Below are 23,502 nucleotides of genomic sequence, written 5' to 3' on the forward strand. Positions count from 1 at the left end.
AGGGAGCCCCATGCAGGGCTCCATCCCAGGACCCTGGGATCATGACCTGAGCCAAAGGCAGATGCTTAATGACTGAGGCACCCCGACACCCCAATCCAATTTTTACAGAGATAGAGACAGCCAGCGAGAGAGGGAACACAAGCAGGGGGAGTGGGAGAGGAAGAAGCAGGCTCATAGCGGAGGAGCCTGATGTGGGGCTCCATCCCGTAACGCCGGGATCACGCCCTGAGCCGAAGGCAGACGCTTAACCGCTGTGCCACCCAGGCGCCCCCCAATTTTTTTTTTTAAAGATTTCATCTATTTATTTATTTGACAGAGAGAGAGAGTGAGCACAAGCAGGGGGAGTGGCAGGGAGAGGGAAAAGCAGGCTCCCCACCAAGCAGGGAGCTTGATGTGGGGCTCAATCCCAGGACCCTGTGATCATGACTTGAGCTGAAGGCAGACACTTAACCAACTGAGCCACCCAGGTGCCCCACCATAATTCAATTTTAAAGATTTTATTTTATTTTATTTTATGTATTTATTTTAGGTTTTATTTATTAAAGCGATAGAGCATGAATAGGGGAGAGAGGAAAAAGCAGGCTCCCCACTGAGCAGGGAGCCCAACTTGGGACTAGATCCCAGGACTCTGGGGTCATGACCTGAGTCAAAGTCAGATGCTTAACTGACTGAGCCACCCAGGTGCCCCTGGATTTTATTTTTTTAAAGTAATGTCTACACTCAACACAGGGCTTGAACTCATGACCCCAAGATCAAGAGTCACGTGCTCCACCGACTGAGCCAGCCAGGCACCCCTCATAATCCAATTTTAGATTTCTGTCACTCATTGGGTAGTTTTAAATAGTGATCTCCTTTTTTAGTCTCTATATTAGATTTCACAGGAACTACTTTAAAAAACCCTTTTATCGTACAACTTAGTCTAGATGTGATTAGTTGTTTTGAGGTATAGAATTCTTTTATCATGATTAGAGGTGGAAGCAACATTGAACAGGGTGGGGTTTGAGCTGAGCTCTAAAAGATGAGCATAGGGGTGCCTGGGTGGCTCAGTTGGTCTGACTCTTGATTTTGGCTCAAGTCATGATATCAGGGTCATGGGATGGAGCCCTGCATCAGGTTCCATGCTCAGCAGGGAGTCTCTTTGAGATTTTTCTCTCTTCCTCTCTCCTCCACCCCCACACTCACTCGTTCTTTCTCTCTAAAATAAATAAATAAATCTTAAAAAAAAAAAAATCAGAAAGTTTTGAGGGGGAGTTAAAAAGTCAAGAGAATTCCAAGGTAGATACATAATCTTTATAAGAAGAGGCTGTGTAGTTGAAAAACTGTTTTGGGGCGCCTGGGTAGCTTAGTTGTTAAGCGTCTGCTTTCGGCTTGGGGCATGATCCCAGGGTCCTGGGATCGAGCCCCACATCAGGCTCCTCCGCTGGGAGCCTGCTTCTTCCTCTCCCACTCCCCCTGCTTGTGTTCCCTCTCTCGCTGGCTGTCTCTCTCTCTGTCAAACAAATAAATAAAATCTTTAAAAAAAAAAAAACAGTTTTAGACATGGAAAATGATTGGTTTGCTAGAGCTTAGAATTTGGATGGGCAATGGTGGAAGACAAGACTTGAAAAGTGGATTAGGTCCATATCATAGAGGGCTTCAGGTGTCAGGAGTTGGACTTGAGTCTGTAGGTATTGGAAATTGTTAAAATATCTATCCATTCAATAGTTATACTGTAGCAGGATTAATCAGCTGTGTGGAAGGAAAATCAAAGTGAAGATCTGTTGAAAACAGAGAAAGGTAATGTAAGAGCTCAGATAAGACATGAAAAATAAGGAGGCAGTAATTATCAAATTGTGCTGCATGGAAGTAGTTCAGGGGTTCTTAGGAAATTTGACTTATCTGTTTTTTCTAAAGTATATTTTTAACTGTGAAAAGCCTGTAATAAAAGAACTAACACTCTAATATGAAAATGCTTAATATATTTAACCAGCAGATTTTACCAAGAGAACTCATTTTAGTGCAGACCATAAGCACCATCCATGATAGCATATAATCCTAGTTTTCTTCCTACCTCCTTAGCCATGTCTTATGTTCCTTTAGTTTTTCTGGCATACGTGGCCCTTAAATGTTGCTAGAGTTCCTCAAGGCTTTTTCATATGTCCTGTTTTCTTCTCACTTTCTCTCTATGGGTGGTCTCCTCCATGGTGAGGGTTTTAACCTGTATAGATGGCCTACAACTTTATTTCTCTTGAGTTGCAGACATTTTTTTCCTCCCCCCCCTCCCCCGCCCCGGGATTGGGGGACGGAGGGGGAGAGGGAATCCTAAGAGGGCCCCACACCCAGAGCAGAGTCTGACTCAGGGCTTGATCTCAAAGCCCTGAGATCATGACCTGAGCTGAAATCGAGAATTGGATGCTTAACTGACTAAGCCACCCAGCCACCCCTTGAGGTGCAGACTTTTTATGAGCTGCCTATTAGACAGTCGTCCTTTACATAAGCTGTTCCCTTTTTGAGGAACAAGCTTCCTGTCTTCTTTTTCGTAGTTAACTTCTTTTTATACTTTGGAGTTCAGCTCAATTGCCACCTCCTCATGGAAGCCTTCTGTAAGTTCGCCAGGTAAGTTGGAATTGTCTAGAGTAGGTTCTCATAACACCATGAATCTCTCATTCATAACATATTACAGTTCACATTTTATATTTATGTGATTGTTTATTTGCAGTGAAGTACTAATTCATGCTACAACATGGATGAACCTGAAAACATTACATTTAAGCAAAAGAGGCCAGACACAAAAGGCCACATATTGTATGATTCCGTTTATATGAAATGTCCAGAATAGGCAAAATGTAAAACTTTCATGTTTCAAATATCCTCTTCCTCAAACATTTAATGCTTATTATAAGTAGTGTATGTGTATGTATGCACGTATGTATGTATTTACATATGTAAGTATCTACACATATACCTACAAAAACACATAAGCCAGGCTCTGTCATAAATATTTAAAATCCACAGTTAATGGTTATTATTCTCAAGGAGTTTACAGTCCAGTGGGGGAAGGAGAAACAGGTGTGCTCTGGTTTTGAAGGTTTTGAAGACTTCTCAGAGGAAATGAAAATTGAGCCGAGTGTCGAAGGTCAGGATAGACATTTAACCAGACAGTGTTTGGGTAAGAGAGGATGTTAAAAACTGGGAACATCATTTGGAATCATTATAGGTAGAGGGGAGCCATTATAGGATTAGGAGCCTGGGAATACTTTAGAAAGATTAAGGTTGTTCCCAAGTGGGGATAAGGGCTTTACGGAGGGTGAATGTCTGGGAGCAGTGGGAGTTAGGGGAGGGTTAGAAGGCAAGCAATAATGAGGACCAGGAGTCTAGATGGGATGGAGATGGGATGAGCAAACATGATGACTTGGAAACTGATCAACTGGAGACAAGGAGCAGGAACAGCTGGAGAGGACTTCTGAGATTTCTTACTAAGGAGCGGGTCTGTATTTTATAGCATTTGCTTTGGCTGCTTTCTTTGAATTATTTTGTAGAAGGTACGCCTAGTTTTTATGCACTTACAGTTTCCTTGTTTCCCTCTCTTTCAGGTAGACCTTTTGCGAGCCGGAGAAGTTCCTAAACCTTTTCCGACACATTTTAAAGATTTGTGGGACAACAAGCATGTTAAGATGCCTTGTTCAGAACAAAACTTGTACCCTGTGGAAGATGAAGTAAGCACAAAACAGTTGTTCTTTTAGTCTCTGAAAGACAGTTTAGTATGTGCTTGTTTGACTTCTGATTCTCTGATCCAAAAGAACTTAGAATAATTTCATTTGTTTTTCCTTTTCCTTTAAAGAATGGTGAGCGAACTGCAGGGAGCCGATGGGAGCTCATTCAGACTGCACTTCTCAACAAATTCACACGCCCCCAAAACCTGAAGGTAGTCGTTCTTGCTATGGTTGCCTCTGGTGTATAATTCTTAGAGATGGGCCTTGTGTCTCCCTCAAAGAGATTTTTTGATCTTTAATGGACTCGGTAACAGCATTATTTGTATGCAAAGTGCTTGCTTTCTGAGGAACTTTCTTAAGAGACATTCTTGGTTTCCACTCCATCACTAGCAAATGAGTGGAAGAATCAAGAGTTGTAAATGACTTGCCTGGAGCCACACAGAATAATTTGGAGAACCTGGAATAAGACCTTTGTTTCTTGATTCCCCATCCAATTTCCTTCAGACCAAGCTTCTCTTTTATTTTTTAGAATTATCATGTTTCTGAAATGTCTTTAAAAGTAAATCAGGAAAGAATTATGACTTTAGCAATATTTGCCCAAAGGGAATGGAGTTTCCTAATGATTAAAGTATACATTAAACATTCTGTTTTGTATTGCTGTTAATATAGCTTCTAGCAATCTAAGTATTTATTAATCTTACGTTTTGGCAATAATTTATTTTTTGATTTTTTAAATTTTATTTAAGACTATAAGAGCAACCATTAGATTGTTTTTCTAATATCTGAAATATGGGTGAGTATATGTTTATTTTTGGCATGATAGCCATGTAAACTTTTAAGGGTTTTGTTACTGTAACAATAACAGATTTTTCTATACTTGTGTGAAAATGGGTTTCATTTTCTTTGAGAGACTTAGTTTGTTGTGTAGTTTCTCAGGTTTTATACTGTTTTTCCATTTATACTTAACAAGTTACTCTTAAACTTTCTCTACCTTTCTATAGCTCCTGTTTGTTTTTCTTTTTTCTCTACATAAAAAACATTGGATGTTGTACCGTCATGTATTTTGAAAATTTCATTCCTTAAGGACAGTGTTCTCACTCTTGTAATGTACTCCTTTTAAATGGAAGAAATTCTCAGTGTCTGCCAGAGGTTACTTAATTTTAGTATAATGTTAACTACATATGTGCAAGCATAAAACTAAATATAAACTCTTTGTACTTATAGTTACAGCTATATCAATTTGATTTTTTTGCATTTTAAGCATTATGGACCATCATTTGAGTTGCGTTCATTATCACAGTGAAAACAATTTTTTTTTTTTAAATATTTTTTATTTATTTATTTATTCGACAGAGATAGAGACAGCCAGCGAGAGAGGGAACACAAGCAGGGGGAGTGGGAGAGGAAGAAGCAGGCTCATAGCAGAAGAGCCCCATGTGGGGCTCGATCCCATAACACCGGGATCACGCCCTGAGCCGAAGGCAGACGCCTAACCGCTGTGCCACCCAGGCGCCCCACAGTGAAAACAATTTATACTCCTTATCCCCTTTTTGCACAAAAGTTTTTTAATCACTGATCTGAACCTCAAAATAGTATGCTGAGAACTTTAAAAAATACTTTAAAAAGAAAAAAAATTCTTCATTTTGTTTTTACTACTTATTAATCACAAACAGTTGGTGGATGTCGGTAGATGCGAATGTGGGATCTGTATGGAGAACATCAGTTTGCAAATAAATATGCTAGTGAACACTTTGGTCCAGATTCTGTAAAATTTGACAGTTGTGTACTGCTGTATATCTTAGGATGGCTCAAAATTTTCACCATTTTTATCTGCTTAAAGCACCAGCCTTCATTCCTACAGTGGGTTGTCTTTTGCCCTTTGTATTCCAAAACCACAATTATAAACTTAGAAAAACAGAAGCAGGCCACCCAAGCATACTATCTATACTCCATTTGAGAAATACTGTCTTAGGTCCTGTGGCCTTATAAGCAGGATTATTTAAATTTTTCATTGTTTTTTCTTTAAGCACAGAATAATCATAGCTCTAAATTACCTTGTCTGCTCACCTCTTTAGCAATTCCTTAGTGCGCCAGTGATTACTTTAAGAAGGGGTAATTGCTTTACTGTGAATTTCCCTTTCTTGTTTATTTTATGGTGGATTCAACAGAACATAATTCATGGACATTTTCTTCTGTCTGCTTATGGTAATTGTTTCTTTTGCTGAAAGAACACTATGGGCGGGGGGAAACATTAAGTCCCTCTTACTGAGTATAATAATCTTTTTGCTGCTTTTATTTGATGTTGAGTTAAGTGGGATTAGAGATTTTAAAAGTTTAAAAAAAGAATAGTGTCTTCAAAAGTCAGTTTACACAGTAATATTTCTATAATTGATGTATCTGATAATTTGGACTTCTTTGTGCTTTAACTACTTGTGCGTATTATGAATTAAAGGAAATCTCAGTAATTGATAGCAAAGAATACAGAATAACGTCCAGTTTTTCTAATGATAGGAGACCTTGTGGTAGACTACTTTGGAGACTTGAAGACTAAAGTAAAAGTAAATATTAGTTAGGAATTAATGCTAATTATAAAATCCCGTTAAAGAATTAGAGTGTAAAAGTTAGAATGTAAACTGTCTTTTCTTACCGACTTTGAAGAATAATTTACATATAAGAATATGCATGCTTTTAAAGTATGTAATTTGATGATGTTTGACATTTGTGTATGCCCATGAAACGCCCACTACAATCAAGGTGAGAACATTTCTCTCACCTTCGAAGATTGCTCTTATTTCTATAGTTGATTCCTCTTTCTATAACTGTCCCCAGGCAACTATTGATCTGCTTTTCTCTTTTTCTTTTCTTTCTTTCTTTTTTTTAACCATAAATTAGTTTACATTTTACATGACTGGAATCATGTAGTATGTATGTATGCCAGCGTATCTGACTTCTGTCACTCAGAATGAAAATTTTCGAGATTCATCCATGTTGTTGAGTGTATCAGCAGTTTGTTGCAGTGTATGCATTGTTTGTCCTTTAACCTGTTGATAGACATTGCTATTTAATACTTTGTATGAGGTTCTGAAATCAGATACCAGTAATTAGAAAAAAAATCCTTAAAATCTTTTCTTAATGGAAAATTTTGTATGTGGCTGTAAGAAAAATAAACACTTTTTTTGCCATATTATTTTATGTTTGATGCTTTTCCTTTTTGAAGGAACTTGGATATCTTCTGATTCCAAGTAAATATACATTGTTGGTTTACTCTTTAGTCTAGGTACTTGGTGATTGTTCATATGGCATGAAGTATTTTTCAGGCAGCTCTTTGACAGAGTATTAATTTTTAAAAACTTAAGAGGGAATTTGGAAGGCTTACAGTAATCTAACAGTGTTTTTTCAACTTACATACACCTTCAGTAAAAAAATTGGAGATGTGTATTATAAAGTTGCTTATAAATTCTGTTTATTACCTTAGTAATATAATATATACATTATAAAATATAACCAAATTAGAAATGTAAAAGGATGAGATAAAATATAATTATAAAAACAATTGACCCTTGAACAACACAGGTTTGAACTGCACCAGTCTCCTGTGGAGATATTTTTGGATAATACAGGACTGTAAATGTGTTTCCTTATAATTTTATAAATATTTTCTTTTCTCTAGCTTACTTGATTGCAAGAATGCAGTATATAATACATATAACATACAAAATATGTGTTAACTGACTATGTTATGAGGCTCTGGTCAACAGTAGGCTATTAGTATGTAAGTTTTGGGGCAGTCAGACGTTACATGCAGAATTTCAATCCTTGCATTGTTCCTAGATCAACTGTAATAGTTCTTTCTGTATAACTAATGGATTGTCATACATACACCACTCGGTATTAAATAAAATTCGTCTGAGAGTAAATTTTAAAGATGTTACTGGCTCTGTTCACCAATTGATGAATCAAGCAGGGTCTTATCTAGCAGATGGAAAGGCACTCTAAGATGCTGTACAAAATGAAAGACTTTTATAGGCAGTAGCGAGTGGAAGCAAGTAAGTTATACTAGGAAAAAGTAGATTGGTTCTGGCAGTCACTTTCCTTTAGGGGATGGGAGAGTTCTCTCAGGCTGATGAGCTAACTAGTGCTGACCAGGTGATTCCTCATGGACTGGTTTAAGATTCCATTTGCGGGAGAGGCTGAAACTGTAATTAAGTCTCTGGTGAAGTATGGCTTAGCATAATTACTCCTTTTGGGGCCTGTTTTTATCACCAATGACCAAGAACAAAGTAGTGCCTAGTCAGATGTCACACCAGTAGATGGCGTGCTATTTTGACTTTTCTCTCTATATAAATATGTAATTTATATGAACTGCTGGGGGAAGATAACCATTTATATGTAGCTTATAAAAATAGCTGATAATAAAGGAAAAAAGACCATTTTATGCCTTAGGGCAGTGTTTCCCAATCTTTTTTTCATTATCACCGTCTCTCCTGGGAAGCTTTCTTAGACATTTTTTTCCTAATTTACTCTTCTTATGAAATTTTAATACTGCAAATACACTGTATATTTGCATGTATACTGTGAACCTATTGATAGCCAACAATCATTATGATATTTAAATTTTTTTAATCTCCAAGATCCAGTTTTTGTTCACTGAGAGTATATCACCTCTGTTTATAATGCAAGTGTTGGAGTTACGATTTTTTTTTCTATTGTTTGACCTTTCTAATCTCATTTTTCTTAAGTGAATAATGAATTGGTGTGTATACTGATGTGCAGTAGCTAATGATGGGAGGAAGCTTAATGCTGATTAAGAAGTTTACTGAAAGTAGTTCATAAAGGAGAAAGGGTCTTCATAGATAATTTACCTAACTATATCATGAGGTTTTCTTTATGCTTTTTCCATAGGATGCTATTCTGAAATACAATGTGGCATATTCTAAGAAATGGGACTTTACAGCTTTGGTTGATTTCTGGGATAAGGTAAAAGTATGCTTATTTCTTTAACTTATGAAAATAATATGTGTATAAAAATTATGAGAAAATACCCATAAATCTGTCACACTAGCATAATTACTATCCTCTATTTTTGTGAAAAATATTTGCTGTTATATATATGTTTTAGGAGCTAATTTTGAATTTTGCTTTATTCTTTCATAATGCTGTGTTAAATTTTTGTACCATCATCATTATTAATGGCTATATGATATTTCATGACTAGAAACATCTAGGTTGCATCCAGTTTTCCTCTGTTCTCATTTACACTGTAGTAACATGTTTATGTATGTACGGTTGTGTATATGTATACACACACGCACACATATTATATGCGTATGTGTATATATGTTTTCGCAAATTCGATATTGTTTCTTTAGGCAATTCCCAGAAATCAGATGGCTAGGTCGAAGGGCATAAAATTATAGCCCGGGGTTTAAGCTGTAAAATCATTTTCCACAGGAAATTGTAGTAATTTAGTACACCATTTTAATGGGTAAGAATACCACTTTCATAGTCATGTTAGAAGAATAAAAGCAAGGCAAAGAGGGAGTGCCACAAGATAAATTTAAAAATTTGCATGGAGGGGTGCCTAGGTGCTCAGTTGGTTAAGCCTCTGACTCTTGGTTTCAGCTCAGGTCATGATCTCAGGATCCTGAGACCGAGCCCTGCTTTGGGCTCCACACTCAGTGTGGAGTCTGCTTGTCCCTCTCCCTCTGCTCCTCCCCCCACGGTTGCTCGCTCACTCTCTCTCTCTAGAATAAATATGTAAAATCATTAAAAAATAGTAAATAAATAAAATTTGCATGGAAATTCAAAGAAAGGTGACATCTCATTTGGAAAGTGTAATTAACACATAAAGCACCCTGTACTTTGTCTTCTGCAGAGTATAAGGGCTTACTGTGTTTGCTGAATTTGTTGCCTAAGAAAGTGTTCCTATAAGATATTAAAACCTCTTGGGGCGCCTGGGTGGCACAACGGTTAAGCGTCTGCCTTCGGCTCAGGGCGTGATCCTGGCGTTCTGGGATCGAGCCCCACATCAGGCTCCTCCGCTATGAGCCTGCTTCTTCCTCTCCCACTCTCCCTGCTTGTGTTCCCTCTCTCGCTGGCTGTCTCTATCTCTGTCGAATAAATAAATAAAATCTTTTAAAAAAAAGATATTAAAACCTCTTGGAAAAGCTAATTTTGGTTAGAATAAAGTAATTTTCTAGCAACTATAGTGGTATAAATTTGAAATTAACTTGCTTTTAAAAAGTTTGAGTTTCCTGGGTATATCCTCTATCTACTACATTTTTTTCACAGACCAAAAGAAATGTGTTCAGCTAGTTTGAGGAAAGGAAGAAAAAAGGAAATTGCATTTATTGAAGACATATGTACAAAAAGAATATAATATTGAATTTAATCCCCAAACACTTTTGTTAAGTGTAGATAGTACATTCAATTTAGAAAGGAAAGTAGATTTAGAGAGAGCTTAAGTAACTTGGTCAACATTATACAAATATTGAATGAATTCACCAATGAAGTGTTGGGGGATCTAGATTTGAGCTCAGTTCAATTCCAGCCCAAAATAGGTGACCAGTAACCATTCATTGAATACATGAAGGTCTCTTAGACTTTAAATTCTTTTTTTTTTTTTTTTAAAGTAGGCTCCACGCTGGGCATGGAGCCCAATGGAGGTTTTGAACTTACAATCCTGAGATCAAGACCTGAGCTAAGGTCAAGAGTCGGACTTAAAGCCTGTGTTCTTTTTATTGTAATGATGTTTATCCCTTAAGAACACTGAACACCCATATATATAAGCCACGGTTTTATTAAAGATACAGAATTGATTGACAGTCTTATCAGAAAGCAGGGAGCTCTGAACATGAGTTTAATGAGTCTAGTGGGTCATGGAAGGGGAAAAGAGTTTTATTTTGGGTCATGGGGCAGGTATTAGAGATGACACGGTATTTGGGTGGTTGAGTGTAAAAGGTGTAGAGGAGAAATAGAGGAAATATATTATGCAAATAGCTTGTTAAATACACTAATTTCTTTTGCTTAGCACAGTGTTACAAGGTTCATCTGTATTGTAGCATATGTCAAGACTTTATGCCTTTTTATTGCTGAATAATAATCCATTGTATGAATATACCACATGTTGTTTATCCATTCATCAGCTGATGGATATTTGGGTTGTTTCTACTTTATGGCTATTACCATTAGTGTTTCAGTGAACATTCACGTATAAGTTTTTGTCTGGGCCTATTTTTTCGCTCCATTGAATATATACCTAGGAATTGCTAGGTTATGTGGTAACTTGTTTCATATTTTAAGGAACTGTCAAACTATTTATCAAAGTGGCTGCCTTATTTTACAGTCCTACCAGCATTGCACAAGGATTCCAGTCTCTCCACATCCTTGCTTGTTAATGTGTGTCCATTTGATTTTAGCCATTCTAGTTGGTGTGAAGAAGTATCTCATTGTGGTTTGATTTTGCATTTCTCTAATGACTAATGATGTTGAACATCTTTTCATATGGCTATTGGCCATTTATGTATCTTCTATTGAGAAATATCCATTCAAATCCTTTGCCTTTAAAAAAAATTATTATTATTATTATTTTTTTTTACTGAGTTGTAAGTGTCCTTTAAGTTGTAAGTTCCTTATCAGATATATGATTTGTAGATATTTTCCCCTGTTTTATAGGTTTTCTTTTAATTTTCTTGGTGGTATCTTTTGAAGCAGAAAAACTTAATTTTGGTAAATTCTAATTAATCTTTTTCTTTTGTTTCTATTTTTGTTGTCATATCTGAGAAGCTAATCTGAAGTCAAAAGATTTACTACTTTTTTTTTAAGATTTTTTAAATTTATTTATTTGACAGAGAGAGAGGTAGCAAGAGAGGGAACACAAGCAGGGGGAGTGGGAGAGGGAGAAGCAGGCTTCCTGCCGAGCAGGGAGCCCGATGTGGGGCTCGATCCCAGAACCCTGGGATCATGACCTGGGCCGAAGGCAGACGTTTAACGACTGAGCCACCCAGGCGCCCCTACTTTGTTTATTTCTAAGAATTTTATGGTTTTAGCTTTTATACTTAGGTCCATGACCCATTTTGAGTTAATTTACATATATGGTATGAATTAGGGGTCCACTTTTATTGTTTTGCAGATGAATACCCATTTTGTGTTAATTTTCATATGTTGTACAGGGTGGAGATCTGATTTCATGTTTTTGTATGTGGGTATCTGGTTGTCCCCGAACCATTTGTTGAAAAGATTCTTCTATCCCTATCTACATTTCTTGGCATTCTTTCAAAAACCAGTTGGCCATAAACATTTATCTAGCCTCTCAGTTCTATTCCATTGATCTATATTTCTGTATTTATGCCACTATCACACAGTCTTGATTACTAAACTTTGAAGTAAGTTTTAAACTGGGACATGTACATCCTCCAACTTTGTTCTAAAGTTTGTTTTGGCCATTGTGGATCTTTTGCATTTCCATGTGAATTTTAGGGTTAGCTTATTAATTTCTGCAAGGAATTGGCTGTGGTGAATGGTAATTTTTATAATCATATTAATAGAATCCAAACCAGTTTTGCATTTTGAGATAGGACCAATAATTTCAGAGTTCCCTTATCAAGCTTTTGACCCATATGATGCTCAATGGCAGGCATAAAGTAAGTAATAGAAGGCTTATGCCTGTATCAGAATATCCTTGAATCTGTATGTCTCTTACTCTTACAGAGATATAATTTTTGATGCAAAGCTGACTGAACTGATAACATCTTTGTCAGTTAAATTTTAATTTATACATGGTCTATTTGCATTTTATAGTTTTCTGGGTTTGAATTGGATACAGTTGTTAATTTTGGTAAAAAGCAATGTTAAATTTGACACTTGACAATGGCAGTAAAACATGCCATTGGTTAAAATACCTCTGTCACCTTGCTATGAGGTAAAATTGTCATTTTTTCTCTCTCTCCTTAATGAAACTACTCAGACAGGACCTTGTTTCCCTTTTATCAGGTGACCTTGCCCAGAAGGGTAATATATAGCAAGTTTGGTGTGTTCGATGTAGACTGTAAATATGAGGTGATTACCAAGGTGCTGATGATAGTTTTATAGTTCTTGAGAGAGAGGAGGCATTGCATTTTTGACCTTCTGATTTTTATTTACTTTGTAAACATACTGATGGTTGGAGGAGTCCGTATAACTGTACCAAATATTCATTTCTTATTTTCTTCAAGTCTTTGCACTTACATCTAATATTTTGTAGCTATATCTAGATATAAAAGTATATTTAAGATGTTTTTGGATATGTTATAAAATTGTGTTACATAGCTTTGTCATCTTTAATCTTAATGGTTATATAATATTCCATCAAATTGATAGATCATTTGCTCAGCTATTCCAGTGTTAGAGATTTAAGGACATCTGTTTGTGTAAAGCATATCTAGAGATTCAGGGGTGTTCTTCCCTGTGACTCTTTGTTATTCCATTTTCATCAGTGTACTTAACATAAGTCCTTGGATGTTTAATACAGTTGTGTGTTTTTCTGTCCATCAGATCTCCAAGGATATTTATATAGATCTTTACCACATCACAGCCCACAAGGATAACATTGCCCAGGCTTGCAGTGGTTAAAGACATATGTATTAGTGGGATTGGAGGAGGAAAAGGAGATCTTTAGTACAGGGGAAACAATTGTTTGGCTAGGTTTTAAATTATAAATGAATTATGTTTGCTTTGCATTATCTATGTCCACATTTTAGAGTAGGAGTACTTTATTTATTTATTTGTTTGACAGAGAGAGAGACAGTCAGCGAGAGAAGGAACACAAGCAGGGGGAGTGGGAGAGGGAGAAGCAGGCTCCCAGTGGAGGAGCCTGATGCGGGGCTCGATCCCAGCACCCTGGGACCAGGCCCTGAGCCGAAAGCAGACGCTTAACAACTGAGCCACCCAGACGCCCCTAGAGTAGGAGTACTTTAAAAGGGTTCTTAAATGTTGCTTATTAGCAGTATTTGGAAATTGTTTACTTAAACGGTACATTGAACTCTGCATGCCTTACTTTGCTAAGAAAAAAAAATGAAGTTTAAGTTCAACATATCAACTTAATATTTTAACTGTATAAGTTAAGTTTATTTTGGGGCTGTTAAAATTTAGCTCCTTAAAACCTTGCTTTGGCTAATTCTGTGTGTATTAGATTTTGTAACCAAACCTTCAGAACAGGAGGTGTTAATATCCACGGTCGTTTAGTATCATTCCATGTAGTATCTAGTGCAAGGAGTAAGAGACCCAGAATCCTGCTAATCCTGCTATGTGAGCATACTTATTTGAGGTGAAAGTGAGTTTTTACTTTTTGCCAGAGCCCAGCAAAGATCACAGAGATCTGTTATTTTGTAATTTATACTTAAATATTTGGATGCCAGTGGGTTGAAATGGCCATTATTTAGTGTTTTTGCATCTTGAGTGCTAACGTTGGTCCTCCTGATTGCCAGATGTTGGAAGTGCTAGGAACAAGTAGTCTGTGTTTTATGGCCCTCCTGCGTGGTGTTCCACACAATTAATTCAGGCACTTCTATAATTGGTATTCTAAATGGATTGTAATTACTAGTATTTTTTCCACAGGAAAGTTTAACAAAATGTCCTATATATTAAAAAAGGTCCTCTATTAATGCATTTTAGAGATATTTTAAATAGTTCCATGTTACAACACCTGTAGCACTATTTCTTTTCATTCTCAGTGAGTTAGTTAACTTGTGTAGTTCACATGCCACATTAAAGCTCCTGTGGTATGTTTAAGAGAGATTACTTCTGTTTCTGTGATTCTGGCTTCTGTGTCTGGACTTGGGTGGTAGTAAAAAATGGATGTTTGCTTTATAAATATTCATTAGACCATACATATATATTTTGTGTACTTTTTGAATATATACTTCACAATAAATGTGAATGTTAATTTATTCAGTATGAAGAATTTTAAATTCTAAAACTGACTTATGTAGCAAACTTTTTCAGCAAATGGATTAGTGGTTGAAAGGAAACCTAAAGTTTTTAGTGACTATTTTATTTTCATTTCCATGTTTAGTTTTATGTCTGGAATAGAAAAGATAAGAATGACTAGGCCTCTTATTTTCTCACTTCTGTTGGTTCATAAAGGCTGCCATAAATAACAAAATGAGGGGGTTTTCTTACCCTTTTTATTATTACATCTGTGAATGCTAAAGTAGAGTGAGAGCACAGGAATGAAGAATTTACAAATCAAAAATGGAAAAACACTTTAAAGTAGCAAGGTTTTGTTGCTGTGATTAGGCTAGTAATATTATCCTCTTTGGAAGCCGCAGTTTTCTTTTTGTTTTTTGTTTTTTAGTAAATACAGCATGAAATCTACACCTCATACTTATGCAATTAATTCTTTATTACAATTCAGAGATTGTGCATCTTTTACTTTTGCCGTAGGTACTAAAATATTGTGTATGTGTTATCCTATTAGCTGGTATCCTATGGCTTGTCAGAGAAAGACTGACAGCCTTTTTCCCTGTAAATGAGGGTGTGTAAATCCATCAGTAATGAACTTGCATTTTTTAATGTGTTACTTAACTTTAAAAGTAAATGGGGGTCATATTGAGTTTTGAAGGATGCAAACTAAGTGGAGCAAATTATGCCCAAGTTGTCTTTTCCTTCAGAGTTCTTCATAAGTAACTAGAAAATTTAAAGACAAGTACATCAGAATTTATTGTCTCCAAAATTGAGAGATATACTGTTAAACCTATGTTTAATTAAAATAATATTTTGAACTCATGTGAATGCTACTTTAAAATTTGTAATTATTGGGAACTTCAAAAACTATGATCATTGACATAACATTAGAAAAACAAATAGAAGCTTGTATTAAAATAGATATAGAAAAAGTTCATCTTACATGTATAAAGTCATGGCTGGAAGAAATTGTTAAATTTTGATTCATATATTTACTATGTGATAAAAAGTTAAAGTATGTTAAAATTGTTAGGCAAAAATCATAGTATAAATCATTTCTCATGAAATAGCCTAAAACATAACAGTAGCATATTTATGTATCACTTAAACATCAATACATTTGTGTATTAAGTGGTATCTTGTGGACTTCCTGGCTTTCTGGGGCATGACATACTATTAAGGGCAGCTTATCTAATAATAACTATGTCAGATGTGCCTAGTATTTTTTTCTCTGTTAAAAATTTTAGAACAAAAATATTAGAGGATTTTTTCTTTTTTCTCTCTCCACAGTGCCCCCATACTCCCTATCTCTATAAACATTTCGTGGGACATGTTTTCTGGGATAGTTTGGGAAATGGTGATGTAAGGCAACAGGTTGCTGGAGTCACTATTTCAAATCAGAGCAAATTTCCCTAACCAATAACCAGTAAAGATTGAAGCCACAATAGCATTTTTTTTTTTTTTGGTAATGCAGAAGTCAGTTTGTGAATGTATATTAAACACATTACTTGTTAGCTTCCGATTCTAAATGCAGTTGTTCATAGCTAATCTCTTTCTGGATCTTTCTTCAAAGCTTAAAAGATTTAAAGTGTCCTTGTTATATTTGTCACAAAGAGCCTGTAGCAAATTCCTAATCAAATGAAAGCAGCCTTGAATGTTTCATAAGACTACAGCTAATGTCTTTATCTCTCTAGCTTTCAAACCTCTGATTTGGAGTTCAGTGGAAATTTAGCCTTTTTGGACTTCCTCCCCTGGTGACTCACAGTCTCTACAAACAATAAGGTCTGCATTGCTTTACAGCTTTTGACTTAATTTAATTCATGAGAACTGTAGGAGCCAAAAGAGAGCTAATCATAGTCACTAAAATATTAAATTTTAGACATATGAAATATGTGGACTTTTCCCCCTCGTTTGGTTAAGGTTTGCTTTTGGATCAGGGCATATGTTGAGGGTATCAGATTCATGATTTATTTTAAACAGCACATATTCCATAGGACTAATTGCTTCAGTTGGAACCAGACACCTTGCTTTATAAACTTGTTGAGTTATGGATGATCAGTCTTAGTTGAGCCCTCCATGTACTGGGTCATTGATGAAGTTAGTGTTGTTATTTTGTGTTTGTGAAACACTGTCTGTGTTGTATTTATGTATGTAGAAGACAAGGAGGATGGGAAGTATAGATACCCAAAAGTGAAAATCCCGTTAGTGGAATTTCTTCTTTATTCCAGTAAGGAAATAAAGCTAGTACATTAGTGTCAAATAGCTATGGAAACCATTACTTTTGAATGTTGCTGTGGCATTGATTTTATTATCCAGAAGTTTACTGTTAGAGGGGTGATAATAATTCCATGTTTTAATCTTTTTCATAATTTATATTTCTGTCAACTAGTTTGAAGTGTTTTTTGTTTTGTTTTTATTCAGTTGGCTGTAATGCCTTGACTTATAATTCCTGCTAAATTAATTTACATTTACTCTTCTTAATGCTCCTATTATGTTTCTTTTAGGTAAGCTGCTAACACTTTTATTTACATGTAAGATCTCATATTTAACAACCAGAAGGATTTTGTGTATATAATATCTGAAGATAAAAGGAAATAGAATGTAAATCTGTTTTTCAAATTTATGATCTGTTTCAGTGTGTAGTCTGTATCAACAATGCAGCAAACTTGGTAATGAGGGCTAAATAGGTCCATTGTCCTCTTGATGCAGGGAGTACTTCGTTAATGCCAGTGTAGCATCGTAGCTACATCTAATGAGGACTGAGCTAATAGTCTTCTCCATATTTTGCTGTTGGTACTAGTTGTGAAAAGTACAGACCCATAACTTATTGCTATGGCAATGACAGGTAATGATTAACTGCACAAGGCATTCAGGTTCTAAATTGAGCAATTATTCTTTATAGTGTAAAGGATTTTTTAGTAAGCTTAGTGGCATAGTACCTTGTTGCCTCAGATGCTCTTCGATGACCTGAAAAGCACTATAAAAAGACATTTTCTGCAACAAGAACTATTTCCAGAACTATTTCACTATAGAAATTTTTTCAAATGAAATCCCAAGTGATGCTGTTGGTCTAATCCTCCTCAGTTCTGGGAAGCCTAGCTCAGAGGTGAAAAGGTTGTTTAATGCATTCAGGCTGCTAGTAACAGAATACAACAGACTGGGTGGCTTATAAGCAACAGAAATTTATTTCTCATAGTTCTAGAGGCCTTCAAGTCCAAGATCAAGGTGTTGGCAGATTTGGTGTTTGGTGAGACCGTTGCTTCCTGATTCATAGATGGCTGTCTTCTTGCTATGTCCTCACAAAGCAGAAGGAGCAAGGGAGCTCTCTAAGGTCTCTTTTATAAAGTCACTAATCCCATTCATGATGTCTTCAGCCTCATGACTTGAATAACCCCCAAGTTTCCACATCCAAATACCATCACATTGCAGGAATAGGTTTCAACATATGAATTTAGGGAGGAAACAGGCATTCAGTCTGCAGCAGAAAGGCATGGGAATGGAATGTTAAAAGTGCTTACATCACAGCTCACTGGTTGAGCAGCAAATACTCAACCTCTTTCCCCATAGTTGACATCTTTCTTCCTTTATAATCCTTTCCTTCCCGCCAACACCTTAGCTTAAGTTGCAGATGTTTCAGCTTTAGTTCACTTGCAAACTTTTACCTATTCTGGGCTTAGCCTTATCTCCTCCCTAACTTAACCCCTTCTCCAAGGTCCCCTGTGTACTTGATTTCCTTCGTGTTTGCTATAACATCCTGTTTAGTTATCTGTCGTAGCGATAGTGGCGGTCCTTGTATTTGGGAACTTTACTATATACTAAGTATGGTGTAAGTGGTATGTTTTATCTCATTTAATTATCACAACTAACCCATTAGGTAAACACCATTAACATTTCCATTTTACAAATAACTGAAAACCAAGGCTTAGAGTTTAAGTAACTAGCTCAAGTGATAAAGCCAGGATTTCAACCCAGGTGCCTCTCACTCCAGTTTTAGCTCTTAACTACTATAGTTGGTTGTGGTAGCTCTCATTCAAGAGTGATTCTGCTTCCCAGGGGACATTTAGCAATACCTGGAGACATTTTGGTTCTCACAATTGGGAGGGAGGTGCAACTGGCCTCTGGTAGATAGAGGCAATGGATGCCACTCAACATCCTACGGTGAACAGGATGACACTCCCCATAACAGAATTATCTACCCCAAAAGATTAGTAGAGCCAAGATCAAGAAACCCTACTCCACTGCAGTGGTTCTCAAGGTACAGTCCCTGATCCAGTAGACAGCATCACTTGGGAACTTGTTAAAAATGTAAATTCTGTCCTACCCTAGACCCACTGAATTAGAAACTGCTGGGGTGAGACCCAGCCATATGTGTTTTCACAAGCCTTCAGTTAATTCTAATGTATATAAAAGTTTGAGAATGCCTGCACTACTCTTCCATCTTGTTCAAACATCTTGAATAGTAGCTGTCCCTCAACTTTTATCTTGGTTGAAGGAGCTTTTCTGAGTGGTAGTTTTTCCTTCTCTGAAGGAAAGGAATTGTTTTTCTTCTCAGCCCCCAGTGCTCAACCCCGCTACATTGTTGAATTGTTTAACCCTGTCCTAGATCTGTGAAAACCCAAGGTGATACTTGTAGACCTGGGCTGAAGTGGGTCTCATTTTTTATCTGTGTGCTGTGGTGCATGCCATCAGAGCCAGCCTTGACTACCACTTAGAGAGGAACTGAGTCAAACATACCACCCAAACATAAGGTCAGCTAGAAATGCTTAGGGAAAGGGGCAGAATCATCATAAAAACCAGTTGAATAAAGCTAGGGAAGCCCAGTAAGTTAAAAGACTTGAATTATAGGTAGAAGAGAAGCTAAGAAAAATTCTTTGGAAAAAGGTGGCTTTAGTGGCCTATGGCCTTAGATCTGCCATCATTTAAATGCACTGGCTTTGGGAGGGCACATACCAACGTCCAGCAGCCTTTGTTCCTTTGAATCCTTTGCGGTCTGGTTATGTCCCCTCTTTCCTTGTTATCTGCCCATCTTTAACACCGCTTTTCCTCTCAGCCCTGTTACTGACATCGACTTGAGCAACTTTGCTTGATACTCATGTGGATGACACTAGTCATCAACTAGGACTAGTCTGACTCGAGTCTGTATGTGAAACCCACTACTCTGTTAACCTATATGACCATGTATGGTTACAGTTTGGACCTGGTTATCCCCAGGACCAATTCCTATTCTAAAGTTATGAGCTCTGAACGACTCTCTTACCATAGCCTCCTAGTTTGCAATTCACATATTCCTACTGTACTCTGTTTTTAAGTCTGCTGCTTCTATCCCTTTTCTTCTGGACCACTGTTTCCCACGTTATGTTGCTCAAATACTTTGTAAATAAAGAACTGAATGGTCAAGTTAGTATGCTGCATATTATATTCTCCTGCTGGGAATAGTTCTGAGGAGTCTTACAGTAAAGAAACCTGCTTAGTTCTGGTTAAACATTTTTCCCAAACTTATTTACAAATAGGACTCTTTTCTGTGTAACAACTTATGATTTTCCTTATACCTGGTATTCCATGGAACATATCTTACAAAACAGTTGTAGTCTGTTGGCTCTCTCCTGCCTTTCTCTCCATGCCCAGCCTAGTACCATAGTCTATTTTTTCATCTGATTCTCATTGATCTTTAGTATCTGCTCATTTTCAACTCTGATAGCATCTAGCTACCTGTTTCCTCTTAACTGGAAAAAAAAAAAAAAAGGAAAGGAGGTAGGAAAGCAGGAAATAAATCATATTTTTTTTTTGATAGGCCTTGCTGAGAGTTCCTGTTATTGAATCTTAACTTGGCCTTTGGTTCTTTTTGCTATCTTGTATATATTTTTCCTCACTACTCTTTGGTTCTGAACCTTTGCAGTGTTTTCTAATCTTCATGTGCATTATACTGTCTGTCTGTTCCTACTTCACACCTCAGAGATATTTGAGACCATCTACAAGGTAAATTTTTTCATTTCCTTTATTTTAGGTTTTCAATATATTTATTCATCTTTTTCTTGTTATCTCAAAGGAAAAGCTAGTTTTATTCCATTCCTTAAATTCAGCAAGTCCAAAATAGAATTATACTTTAGGATACAGATGTCACTCTATCTTTTCTGGCCTCACCCTTCTCCCAAAGGCCTGATTAATACTTGCTCATTCTTTAGTGCCCAACCTAGCTGTCACTTCTGTTATAGACTTTTTACTTGTTCATCTCCCTTAGCCTTCCTTGTGAAGGAGGCTGTGATTTGATTTGTTCTTTGTTATCTCCCTATCACTTAACCTAGTGCCAAGAGCTTTAAATACCACTTAATGCTGGGCATACTTGGATCTCTAGCTTCAGCTCTTTTTCTCTGTCAGCTTCTTATATTAAGACACCATAATTTTACTTCCTAAACACTTCCTGAGCCTCACCTCTACTTCTACTATACTTGTCTAATCCATGCTGTCTTTATGAGTCAGATGGTATATTGCACCAGTCATCCAGCTGACCCCCATGTTCAGTGTTGCTCCCTTCAAATCCATCCTTCATGCTGCTCACACACAGTGAGCTCTCTGAAGCATATATCTTCAAACCTTATGTGGCACCTCATCTATTTTCAACTCTCCTGGGTGATATTTATGGTATTCTGTGGCCTTGCCTCTGCCACTTCTCCAGCATCATTTCTTGCCACTTTCCTGCTCCAAACCTGATGTTCTAATGACTGTTGCTTATGATTCCCTGACATGCCTTTGGCTTGCTGTTAATCCACCTGTCCAGACTCAGCAGTCTTTTATCTCCTCTAAGAACTCCTTCTTCTCTTCCCAGAGAGGAAAGTAGTTTTATCTACTAAAAACTCCTCTCTGTGCTCACAGTAGTACCTCCATGCACTTGTCGCATAACACATGATCTGCCTATAAAATGTCTGTGTCGTTCATGAGGCTGAACTTCTCTAGGGCATCTTCGTGTTTTCTAGCTATGGCTGGTGCTCAGTAATTTTTCTTGAACTAAATTCAAGATATTCAAGAAGAGTAGATTAACACACAGATGTTGGTCTTATGCCACAGTTTCTCAACAGAAGATTTAGGAATTATTTGTGTAAAGTGATACTTGACCATTTGAGATTGGCAGTTGGTATCAGAAAAAGTGAGGCCAGCACACACAACTCTTACGATTGTTTATATGACATTTTTACCCTAAAAGGTAGTGAATTTCTAGAGAACGGAGACCTCGCGTTGTCTGCCTTTATTCCTCGCATGCTCAGTATGATGTCCCAGAGCTCAATATGATGTCCCAGACAAAGTGAGTGCTCAATAGGTGCTTGAACTAAATAGCAACATACTACTAGAGTTAAATATAAAGGTGGGGCCTCCTGGGCTGTTCTCTTTCTTGATTCCTGAGCTCAGCTAATCCACAGTCCAAGGACCCATTTACCTTTTTATTCTCTACATGTAAGAAAAGAATGAATGCCCAAGGTGATAATAGAGCCTGAACTCTTAATCTGTTTTATTTGATGAAGATAAATGCTATAACAGTTGTCACATATCTTCAGTTTTATATAGGCTGTAAAGCCAAAATTATTTCAAAAGGAATATTTGACCGTTCTCAAACTCGTCTGTATTCTAAAATGAATTGCAGGTACCCAAAGTAGCTCAGTGCGGTTTGAATTAAAATAGTTGCACTTAAAAATCCCCAAACCAAAAGGTACAGATTTAGTCATATGTATTTGTACCATCCAGTTCTACATATATCTGGAAACTTTTGAATCTTCCTTGGATTGCTCTGGTGACTTTCTCTGCAGTGGAGTAGCGATAGCAAATAGGACTGGATCGGTGTTGTCCAAACAGTAGCCAAAGCCATTTGTGGCCATTTGAAGTGAAATAAAACATGAAATTTAGTTGCTCATTCACACTGGCCACATTTCAAATGCTTGGTCAATACGTGTGGCTGGTGGCTAGAAAGTTTTCTTCTGTACTGGACGAGGTCATCTCTCAGGTTCCTTTTGTGATGGACGTCTTGCTGGTGTTGCTACCTGGAAGCCGCTGCTGGTCAGATTTTTTATAGGGAGCTTCAGAAATTTCTTAATATTCTTTGATCACATTTTGCATTTTTTCTACATTGGATATTGCCTGAAATAACTGAGTTGTTGAGTAGAGCGTGGTCAATTTTTTAAAAAGGTATTTTCATTGTAATAGCGTTTGTTTTCTCCTAAGAATCCGCCACCAGGGGGTGCTCTCAAACCTTTTGGGAAAATTATGTTGGTATTCCAGCCTAGTTAATAAGAGTGAAGCTTGGACTAATAATGTTGATTTTTAATTCATGCTATATAATTTAAGAATTAAATTAAGAATTAAGCACTGTAATATATATGTATGCACATTATTTGGTTTATATGGCAAATTATTTTTCTAGTGGTGTGTGAGAAGCTGTCTTTGAACTATCTTAAAAGTTACTTAAAAGTAAAAATAAGTAATTTTAAATTATTATAGTTCAAAAATATTCTTGTTAAATTTGAAAGTATAAACTGTAGTAAAAGATTGAAGTTACTACTCACATTTGTTGAATGAATTAAGTTCATCTTGCTTCTAGGACTAGAAAACTTACGTTACCGTTAGCTATTTCTCTGAAATCTTGTCATGTTCAGTTTGATTGCTTCGCTATAAAAGATGGATAATAGTGTGACTCTATGGTATTGAAAATATCTCTTGGCTTATATGTAATAGCGTTGTGGTTGGTGGTGTTTGCTAACATGATTGATGGATATGGCCATGTAGTCATACGGTAATAGGAATGAGAGATGGGAAACACCTATCAGAGCATCTTGTGCTAGTGTGGGATTGTTCCCTAAAGGATAATCATTTACCATAACAGTAC

At 36.7% G+C, this 23,502-nt stretch overlaps 1 protein-coding gene across 2 annotated transcripts in view; it reads left to right on the plus strand.

Annotated features, from left to right (window-relative positions):
- The window catches only part of PARG (poly(ADP-ribose) glycohydrolase), a 122,806-nt gene that overhangs the window by 17,209 nt on the left and 82,095 nt on the right, over positions 1-23,502 (plus strand). For both annotated transcript variants that reach the window (XM_008696177.2, XM_040623905.1), the window contains exons 5-7: positions 3,573-3,695; positions 3,821-3,904; positions 8,595-8,669. In XM_008696177.2, coding sequence (XP_008694399.2) covers positions 3,573-3,695; positions 3,821-3,904; positions 8,595-8,669 — 282 coding nt within the window. The remainder of the gene's footprint in view (positions 1-3,572; positions 3,696-3,820; positions 3,905-8,594; positions 8,670-23,502) is intronic.

This window comes from Ursus maritimus, unplaced genomic scaffold (assembly GCF_017311325.1).
Source record: "Ursus maritimus isolate PB19 unplaced genomic scaffold, ASM1731132v1 scaffold_7, whole genome shotgun sequence".
NCBI classification, from domain to species: Eukaryota; Metazoa; Chordata; class Mammalia; order Carnivora; family Ursidae; genus Ursus; species Ursus maritimus.